Here is an 11,084-nt window from a genome sequence, read left to right as displayed (position 1 = left end):
CCTGTAGAGACATACTTGCTTACAACTATGTTACTTATGCGCCACATACACTTGCGTGTGTGTAAATTTTACGACAATGTTAGCAATTCCTAAATGACATACACATACACTTTTGCGATTGTTAAGAGCATTTTTAACTATTAAATGATCAAAATACTCATTTATATTTATTTTAAAATTATAAAATTATCCTTTTAATTATTCGAATATTTGAATTTAAATTAAATTTTAACACATTGCAAAAAAATAAAAATATATAATGAAAATATAACTATTAAAATTTTTAGTTTAAAGTAATTTTATTTTTTAAAAAAAATTTAAATGTTGTTTCAGTGAGCATTTTTAAATTTTAGTTTCAAAATAATTATTTTTTGGTACATAGTAACAGTAATTATTTAAAAATAAAAGAAAATACTCATGTTTTTTAACATCAATGTTCTTTTCATATATTTTTACTCTCCACAACCCTTTTTCACATTAATATCAAACACTCAAAATTTTCAAACAACACTATTCAAGGCAATCCCAAATTTGACCTAAACAAATAGAGATCAAACTCTTAAACCGTATGTAATTGAGATTTAGAAACAATGAAGGACAATAGGGATATATAAGGACAAAAAATGCAATGCCCTGAGACAAGCAACAAGTAAATAAAATGGCTTGCTATAACAATTTCATTATAATTTATAGATTTGAACTTTTCATTGTGTCAAACAACCATAGCATTATGCAAGTTGAAACAGAATCAAGTGCCAAAAAAGAAGAAAAGAATCATGCATTCAGGTACAATGGCATCGAAGTGGAATAGATATACCCGCTGGTTTTCTTTTCTCTCGAACAATGGCTTCCTTAATCGCTGGCAATTTTTGATGAACCTTTTTCCAAATGTGATTTACAGCACCATCAGAAGGAATTGGCCCAATGCCACCCGGATGGCCATTATCATACACAAAAATAGGCTGCACCTTGCCCATATTCTGACGGAATTCATCCCTACGTTTTTCAGCAAAACTTCTAAGATGAGCAACAAGCCAATTTGGTCTCAAAGCATCACTGACTGCCACAAAAAGTGAAAATGTTGAGTAATCCACCATCCCTTCAAAGGGGAGCTCAATATTGTCGCTGACAATCACAGGAATACAAAGACTTTGGATGGCATCAAAAAGTCGGCATGAAGTGGGAGTATCACCAGCCGGGTGCAAGCAGAACTCTGATGATCTCATCCCCTCAATTGACTGCTCTCTTCCAGTAGCATTAGGGAACCCTTCTTCCATAATAACTCCTGGTTCGTTAACCAACAAGTCCCATAATTTTTCTCGAACTAGGCCTCCCTGAAAATTTTAATAACATTGACAACACAGTCAAGCAGAGGAAAGACAAATATTTCAGCAAGAATTGTGATAAAGCCAGCCTGAAATTAACAACATAATAAAGGAAGCTCAAAGCTGAAATGTCTTAACCCTCAGCATACAGTTAAAGGTAAACAACAATCAAGTAAAACAATTTTAATTTATATGATGATATGCAGCTAGCTCCAATGTTAGGTTGTTAGATACTAACCCGGTGCCTGTGTTTAGCTCCCTTAAAATAAAGGAGGGTTTGTCGTTTCTTGTTTTCTGACAACTGCAACCTAGGAAGCAGATGGGTATATGGAACAATCACGTCTTTAAGCAATGAAACTTGGGTGTGATGTATCATGTCTGATGAGTTACCATTGAATGATTTAGTATCAAGCCTAAACCACCCACCAAAATCCACAACCAGTAAAATAGCTGGGGCTGTCTCTACTCTGAAATGCCACATTGCAACTGGGTCTGCCAAAGAATGCCTCAAGGTTTAACATAACCTGACAATCCAGAGACTAAATCATAAGCTGTAAAGCATGCATAATAATTTCCCACTTTTTTCCTTCTTTTTTAGGCACTGATGGTAAATTATCAACAAATCACTATATTCTTATATGAAGAGCCAATTTCAAAGGCATGGCATATTTTAGTATAATTGACCCTACATGGCACAGTATTTTCAAAGTAAGTAGTCAACAATGATATAGAAAGAAAAAGAAAAAAAAAGGGAAAGTGGATTACACAATTAAACCATAAAAGTTAGAGGAGTAGGAACGGTGTATAACCTACAAGCTACAAGACAATAAACAGTTTACAGAAGCTGTAAGACATCAAAGCTAACAAAACAGCCCACCTGAATCAGTTTCTCTTATTCCTTCTAAGATTGTTACTGAGGGGCACAGATTTCAACCAATATATACCTAACACCAATTTTTGAAAACTTAAAAAGCTAGCTAAATAAATTTGAAAATGCTAGACCTTGGGCAATAGGCCACCCCTTTCTAAACAAGCTGAATGACACACGACTCTTCCCCTTTTTGGCTGTCTGAAACCTCTATCTCTCTTTTGTGACCAATTTGGGCTCGGCTTAACTGTCTACACCTCACTTTGTCCTAAACTACCTTCTATGTCATCACAAGACTAATTACACAAAATTGACAACCATGCTATCCTCTGCCTTAAAATCTGACCTTCATCAAGGGCACTTTCATACAATAGTAGCAGTCTTCTATCAAACACAGCAATTTGGTGTCAGATATCATTGTCAATGATTTTCTATGAAAATTGCACAGCAGCTGTGCAACCATCTTCAATACAGGCTACAAGCTTAATTTGCATTGAACTAAAAAAATTACTATCGTGCACAAAATGATCAGCATATCAGTAGAGGACTCCCTAACACAAGAATAGCAACTAGGATGATGCATCCATACAACGCATAAATAAAAAGATGTTGTCTTCTAAAGCTTAAGAGCTAATGTTGTGAGCCTTGCACCAACAAAGAACATGTTGGTACCCTGAAAAGAAACTGTGGAAGCAGTTCCAAGTACTTTCTTCTTAAAATCATTTTACTATTTCTTTAGGCAATGAGTGCTTGTTCCTTTAACATGTTTACAAATCCCACATATTTTCCTAATCCAAGCAGACCAACCACCCCTCCAAGATCACTACTTATAATCATATTCTTCTAGCTGCTAATGACTAACAAACTAGCTATCAAATGGTAGAAAAATATAAATCTTAGGACTAAATAAAAACACAAGTTGCTTTTCAAAAAAAATAAAAAATAAAAACACAAGTTACTCCACTTTCCATCGCCCAATAAAACCTATCCATCCAAGAACAAATATCAAGGAAACTCAAAGAATCCATCCTCAAGTCTACAGCCAAGTCCACAATGACAGGAAATAGTTGCCGGTAAGACTAACCAATCAAAACACTACTGACTAAGGTGCTGTATGATTGCTATATTGCCACTTTCTTTTTGCGATTAGAAACACAGAAAGCAACAAGTCTATAGCACAAATCGTCCTTCGAAGCAAGTAGTACTAGTTTTAGAAAATTAAAAAAAAATGCAATATTTTTGGGAGACCAAAATTCAGTATTTTGCTTTTTATAACATAATCAGGTTGAAATCAGTACTGAAATTTAGTCACAATATTCATTTTGAATCAATTAAGACAACAATTAAGCTTCTTGAATGACTTTCGGGAAGGAAAAACAAATAGAAAAGGTAACAACTAAACAGCCTAAATAACTAAATCCCAATACATTCAACAAAAAGAAAAACTCAGAATAAGAAATTAAGCAATAAACATATGGATTTAAAAGAATACAAAATATACTCAAAATTAAGCACATTACCAGTGAGAACGAAAACATGATCCCGTCCTCCAGACCGTTTCCAAGCATCAGTTTTCCTCACAAAATCCACCACTTCCTTTTGCCTCGAGTAATCTCCATTTCCAGCTTTCTTCTTAAACGCACCGCTTCCCGATCCCAACTCCATCTCGGCACTCAGGGTAGCAAAAAAAGGAACAAAAACAACATCAGCCTCGCTAACATCAAAAACCCTTTTAGCAAAAGATCCAGTTCTCAGCTCTCCAGGGGTTTCCAGGTCACTAAGGATCCAGTACTCCGCACTGTATTGCTTGATCAATGGATTCTCAGGATAAGGAGGGTATTTGGTGGATTTGGAGAAATGGGTACCTGGGATCTGATGGTCCGGGTCGGCGGGGATTCGAGAATCGGGGTGATTGGAAGCCCAGTATTGTTCGAGTAAGCCATAGTTGAGGGATCTCGGAAGGTTGGCTACGTACACTTTGATGGAGTTCTGGAAGGAAGGGAGGGTAGTTTGGGAAAGGGAAGTTGTAGGTTGAGTAGTAGGGGAAGTGAAGAACAAGAAGATGAAGAGAGAAAGGGAGAGAAGGGAGAGGAGAGTGAAAGTGAGAAACAGAGATTTTGCTGTAGAGCTGCTTTTCATCGCCATTGTTTCTCCTCCTTTGCTTTGCTCCTTAGTTTCCTTCTAACTTGTGCGCTTCATTCATTCATTTTGGCTAGGGAGCTTCGGCTGTGACCGTGAGGGGTTGTATTGAATTTGAAAAGGATGCTTTTAGATTTGGGTATTTCGGTCAGCTTACAATAAGAGGTTGTTTTGGAGGAAGGTTGTTTTGAGTGGTCTCAACTCAAGTCAGATTATTATTTTTTAGTAAAATGGAGGCAGATGTTTCCCACGAGGGGGAAATGATGACTGCCCCAGCTGGCACAAGGGACATAAAAGAGCCTCTGTGCTGTATCCTGGCTTGCTCTGTTCCACCCTGTCTAACCCAAAATTGTAGTGGGATGAGGAAGTTATACAGACTGTAAGCCATGGCTGTACCAAGACCCAAACCATAAAGAAGCAAATGACAGCAAGGAAATGTTAAATGTTTTGCACATTCAATATTACTCAGATTGATACACATGCTCTTCTAGCAGAAAAGTTCAGTTGCACCCACAGCAAACTATTACAAAATAGAGAGGCAAAGGATTAAGGTTCTAACGCTATCCCAAAGAGGAGAGTGCCCGACACTCTCCTACCTCACACTAAACAAACTAGCGCTCCATCACAACCTCGTCAAAATTCCAGTCTCTCACAAGATCCCTCCTCACAGCACGACTACGCACCAGCCGTGGGGGGCCTGCCATTCCAACGCTGTTCTGAAAATTTGGTTGTGGGGTCACTTTGGAGGTTGATGGTATAGTTGGTCTCCCAGCTGGAAGAGATGACTTTCGGGCCAAGCAGTTAGCAATGGCTGAACATCTTCCCTCGTTATCTGAACTTGAAACAGAGTAACTCCTAAAAGAGTGAGACGGACTTTCCACACTATGACACACCAGACATGCAAGACTCATGTTTCGGCCTTGAAGACCCTCAAACCAGAGATTGCCTTTTTATCCTGTGATAATACAAACAGATATAAGAAGATATAGTGTAAATGTTCCATAGCATATGTTCATTATATATTATTGAAAGCAGAATTCAAATAGAAAAAGCTGCTAACGAATCAATGTTAAATGTTTCATAAACAAAACAGAAATGTAACTGTTAAATTTAAATAAACAAATTTACAACAGCGCAGCAGCATAAAGAATAATGTCGAAGAAAGAGGCTAAAGAAGCTAATAGTTCATTTATCTGATCATTTTGAAGTACATACACAGCATCTATAACAAGCAAAACTAAAGTAATTACTCTAAGAGGAACTGCAAACCTGACTGTCATTATCATTCAATGTTAACAATCATCATGGAGAATAACTCAATGGTTTTTGACCCAGTTGCCTGAATTTATATCAAGTTGGCAGTACCACTTCCTGAAAGACTTACACTTGTTTTTTGTTTTTCATTTTTCCTTTTGAAGCATGTTCAATGATTAAGTCTAAGATGTTGTAGACAGAATGCAAAAAGATCACAAAAAACTAAGTTGAGCCCAACATGGAGACTATGAATCTTGATTAAGCAGAATATATAGAAGATAAAACCAGAAAAGTGTGCATATGATTGTAAACCATGAAACTTAGAAAAAGTATTGAACTATTTCAAGCATATTGTGCATTCCAAATTCAATGCAAGGTAGAAAGACTACTTGGCCTTTCTTTCGAGTAATTTAACAAGTAAACCACAGATATGGTTCATTATTTTCTTAGCCAACATTAGAGAAAATAACAAGATCTTTCATATAACCTCTTCAGCCATTATTTGAAGTTCAAACAAGATAAAGAATGTGGCTTGATAGACCCTAAACTGTAAAAAATTGATAAACATGTTCGATAGAACCGGGGCATGATTTCAGTTCAAATCTTAATAAGATATAAAAAGAAAGGCTATAATACTAAACAAGCCCTAGAACTTTCTCACTTTTTATAAACAAGCCCCTATTGTATAATTTGTGTCCAGATAGATCCTTATGTTGACGAAAAGATGTCATTTGTACCACGTGACCTTAACAATCATTGATCAACTGACATTTTCTACATATGTGGATAGTGATGTGGCTTTTCTAACATTGTGAAATTGGCTAAGTGGGAAAATTTCTCTCCAAGACATGGTCACTCTAATCCAATTTCACCATGTCAAAAAAGCCACATCATCTACCACGAGTACAAAGGATGCCAGCTAGCCATAAGCTTAACAGCCACTAAAGTCATGTGTCATGTGAAATCTTATCGTCAACGTAAGTGCTTAACTGGGTAAAAATCATAGGATAGGGGCTTATTTGGGTACAATGAAATGATAGGAGCTTTTCTAAGAAATTCGAGATAGCTCAGGGGCTTATGTAGTATCTTAACCCAAAAGAAACAGTGTTTCCATAGTGAATTCTAGTCCACTTATCAAAGCCTATGGTACATTGAAAGCAAAATGCATAACTCTTACACTGTAAGCCTTGATGGCATTCCTGCATTTTTTTTTCAACAATTAGCCAACAAAAAAGGCAGGGGAAGAGTCCCAACTAAAACTTAAGCTTTAGAACATGATATTGTCCAACTTCCAAATAACAAGCTAAACCAGAGAGCAATTCTTAATTTTTGAAATTCTAGATAAACCAGAACATTTCTCAGTTCACCAACAGTGATTTGACTGCTTATTAAGCTAGCTGTTTCATGAATGTAAAGCTAAAATTCTAAAATTAAGCCCTGTCTGCTATACTAACATCCTTCACTTGTTACCTTCTCTACCACAGGCTATTGGTAGATTTTAACTTTAACCTTTGATAAACCACATCTCCGAGGAAAATAGCAGAATCTGCAAGAAGGTTTTCCATTAACAAAATCATAATGCCTAAGAAGCAAATTGCCAAGCATCATCAAATTTCTGAGGACTACCAACAGGAAGAACCCTATCTCCATATGTTTGCATGTATGCACATGTGTGTCTACCATCATTGTTATGTCTTCCACTATCAAAGTTTCCGCTGATTAAAGCATTAATTTCCCTTTCCTTAGATATTTCTTATGTTACCCACACATAAATGGGTATACAAAATGCTAGAAAATATCTTAAATGTGCATCATTCTTTGTGAATAAAAAAGACGAAAGCATCTAACTCACTGACGTATCGAACAAATGTAAATACCTAAAGATGTTCCGGTGAGGGGAGCCCCTCGTCCTTTATCTAAATGACTACAATCGAATATCACCCCATATCCCAATCAACATCAAAAGACCAAAGCAAACAATGGCAAACAAATAAGCAACTTTCTTAGCAGGTCTTTCCACCAAAATTGGCATGTAGTAGTTCCCAGCTCTATTGATGATGCACAAGAAGAGATTCATGCTATACTAAAGATGTGGTATATACAATCAAACTTGTTTTCTCAGTTTCAAGGATGACAATCTCATTTATAAGTGCACATGCAGACCTATACAAATTATACCAATAATCAAATGATCTATTGAGCTGATTCTTAAAAGGAAATAGAATGACTCCAATCATGCTAGAATCACAAGCATGTAGGATGCATGAAAGGAGAGGAATATGTTTATTCATGCACTATGATTTTCCTGCAAACCCTACACAGTGCATCAGAAGACCTATAGCCCAACAATCATGCTAGAATCACAAGCATGTTGGATGTATGAAAGGAGAGGAATATGTTTATCAATGCACTATGATTTTCCTACAAACCCTACACAGTGCATCAGAAAAACTATGGCCCAACAGCCTTGCTAGCCTTGCAATATTTATACCACACTATCCCTCTTAAGATATGCCCTTTCCAAAAGTTTATGATCAAATCTCATATGCAAAACACTAAACTGCAATTTGTGCATGATATAATAAATTGCCCAAATGGCAATACAACAAAAAAGTCCAAAGAATAGTCGTTTACATTCATTATTACAACCAATTATCCATCAAACTATGCCTTATTTACCTCATAATCCAACACAAGACCACTTCATCCCCTTACACTTATAGTTCAATATGCAAATCATATCCAACATTTCAACAACCCAAAACCCTAAAAAATGAATATCAATGCAATTCAATTACCTCCCTTTTCACTTTTGCAGTTATGAAAGAGACTATAAAAAAAGAAACCCATCTCTAGAAAACCTTCCTATTTCGGGTTCCCAACAAATGAAAACCATATTTCTGAGCTTAAGAACACAAACAAACCAGAACCCAACAATCCAAGAAAAGCAAGAAAGTATATGTTAAGCTATACATGAACAAAAACCCACACAATAAACATAAGTGAAAAGAAAAGAATTCAAACAAACAGAAGCTGAGATCTGAGGAAAGACAATTATTACCCGGAACTCTTTCGTTTCAGTTTCGGGCGAGTTTTGGGCTTAATGGAAGTGTGTGTTAAGCTTTATTACTTTTGATGTGTTGTTGATTCCTGGGAGACTTAAAAGAAGGAACCGTGCAAGTGGTTAAGTGGGTTAAAAGGGGAGCAGTGTGGGAGGGGAGGAGCCGAGGCATCAAGATTCTGTTGGAGTGGACGAGGAGAGCCCAAGGGACACGGCTGTCACTTTGTTACTGTTGAAGAACCAATCATGTTTATCCATGTATGGAGGGTGGAGAAATTTATTTTCTTCGTCTACATCCGTTGACTTTGAAAATTTTACTTTCTACTTCTGAGCATGCTGCTTCTTTACCATTTACATTTTACATGCTATTTTTAGTAACCTTGGCCATTTGTGTTTTTCTTGGGAAAAAACTCTTAATAAGTAAATTTTATGGATTAAAAATATGAATTCGTGACAAATAGTATTAAACCTTACCTCATATTTTATTTGAGATAAATTCAAATCAAATCGAAAATTTTACATAATTGAGTAAAAAAAGAAGTTATAATCCGCGCATCAGTAAGATATAGAATAAGTAGAGGAAAATGTCACGAATCTCATTGTCAATAAGAGATATGATGAGTTTTAAATTTATAAATAAGATCTTTTTAACTTATTTAACAGATATATTTATTGGATTAAAAACGTGAATCATTTAATTCTTCGTTTATTCAATTCTTCGTTAATACGAGACCCCTTATGAGATATATAAAGAATCTTACAAAATTACTAATAGATGAGAGATGAATCCCAAACATTGAGGAGGGATTGGCCTCTCCGTTCCGCATTTTATAGCATAAATTACTCCAATAGTCAGGCAGGATTTATACAATTGGCTCCAGCATCTAAATTCTTGCTGTCCTTTTTTATTTCAGAAGAGCCTTTGTGTTTGAAATGATGATCATTGTACATCATCCCGCAGTACATAAAGATATTACCAATCATGTTCAATTTCAATTTGATTTCTCGATTATCTATAACATTACAAATTTCAAAAAAAAAAAAAAGCAATACTAGGTACAAGGATGGAGTTATGCATTAAGAAACCAAAACATCTTTCAAACTCTAGAGTACCTGGCTTCCCTAAGCAACATGAATGGATACCCAATTCCCCTTCTCCTGGAAGGAAACACCACAAACAAAACACTTACTACAAAGCCCACCACGAGAGGAACAGTGTTGGTGACCTTCCTTGGGATTCCTGGATAATAGCACGCCGCAACATCACTGTGGGACCCTGCAAAGGCTAAAAATGCAACCAAAGAAAGCCAAGCATGGAAGATATCAGACCATCTCAGCTTGTAATCTGATGGGATGCAAGGTTTCTTCCTTCCAGCATTGAATGTCCAAATGCCCCTGAAGGTTGCTATCCCATAATACAACCTTCCCGTGGCTGTTCTGAAGCTGTCTGTGAATGTGAAGAATACACAGGAAGCTGCCAGGAAGACAAGAAAAGAACCCATCACCCAGCGGCTGAGAGAGGTGCACTGGCCATCATTGGTTAGGAGAGGAGCAAAGATGGTGAAAGCAAGGATGGTCGCTGTTGGTAAGAGAACATTGAGCCTGGCAGTGCCACTTAGGATTGCATTGATGATGTAAATGTAGTGAGATTCATCTGCATCATCATCTTTAAGGTATTGATATTCATCCTTGAGTTGAAAGCTTTCAGTGAGATCTTGGGTGATCGGGTTTTCCATGACTAAATGTAGGCAATGCAAAATCATGGTTTCCATGAGAAGTTTATATTACGTGTTGGGAAGAACTTGATTATTCTTTGTTCAAGTTTAGGAGGGGAATCAATTCCTTTCCTAATTCCTATGCTTTTATACTACAATATTCTTCCTCATGGCTTACTTTCGGCATTTACTTTCGGCTTGACAGAAGGATAGAATTTGCCATTTGTATCACAGAAGAAACCATATCTATAAGCCTTTGCTAGGAACTCAGCTCACTGTGGACTGTGACACAGAAGACTGGATGCTTGAATCTCATCAATACACACTTCGATCATTCAACAGAAAAGAGCAACTACTGAAAAATTTTCCATAAAACTCCAGCTGATAGATTTTGCTAAGAAGTCTAGACTAAAGCTTCGGGATGGAATCTGAAAGTGATCAGCAACCTGGAAAACAAGAGTGCTTGGTTTTGAGTGCCAGACCGTGCAGCAGCTGTTATTCTTCCCTTCAGCCACTGGTTTGACGAATGCAGGGTATAATTCAAATCCTGGATATAACTAACCCTATTTTCTGACCAAGTGTACAAGTTAAACTTGCTCCTTTCTTTAGTAGCATGCTAGTTAGTAAGAAGGTTAAATCAGACAGCCCAGACTAGAAAGAAGAGTTTCATAATAGCAGCAACTAAAAAATTTGACAGGCTATTGATAGCAGAAATGCATAAG

At 36.6% G+C, this 11,084-nt stretch overlaps 3 protein-coding genes across 3 annotated transcripts; all 3 read right to left on the bottom strand.

The window, feature by feature from the left end:
• On the bottom strand, positions 635-4,668 carry LOC18593115 (probable arabinosyltransferase ARAD1). The gene is made up of 3 exons (XM_007020173.2): positions 3,714-4,668; positions 1,564-1,817; positions 635-1,334 (listed from the first exon to the last, which is right to left on the bottom strand). Exons 1-3 carry the CDS (start codon positions 4,336-4,338, stop codon positions 783-785), a joined length of 1,431 nt encoding a protein of 476 aa, XP_007020235.2. The 5' UTR covers positions 4,339-4,668; the 3' UTR covers positions 635-782.
• On the bottom strand, positions 4,767-5,282 carry LOC18593114. The gene has a single exon (XM_018126062.1). The coding sequence runs from the start codon at positions 5,241-5,243 to the stop codon at positions 4,944-4,946; it is 300 nt and encodes a 99-aa protein (XP_017981551.1). The 5' UTR covers positions 5,244-5,282; the 3' UTR covers positions 4,767-4,943.
• LOC18593113 lies at positions 9,468-10,740 on the bottom strand. Its single transcript, XM_007020171.2, has one exon. It carries the CDS (start codon positions 10,417-10,419, stop codon positions 9,745-9,747), a length of 675 nt encoding a protein of 224 aa, XP_007020233.1. The 5' UTR covers positions 10,420-10,740; the 3' UTR covers positions 9,468-9,744.

The sequence above is a fragment of the Theobroma cacao genome, chromosome 8, assembly GCF_000208745.1.
Source record: "Theobroma cacao cultivar B97-61/B2 chromosome 8, Criollo_cocoa_genome_V2, whole genome shotgun sequence".
Lineage (NCBI taxonomy): Eukaryota > Viridiplantae > Streptophyta > Magnoliopsida > Malvales > Malvaceae > Theobroma > Theobroma cacao.
The sequence above is the reverse complement of the archived record's forward strand: the minus strand, read 5'-3'. Positions and strand labels throughout refer to the sequence as shown.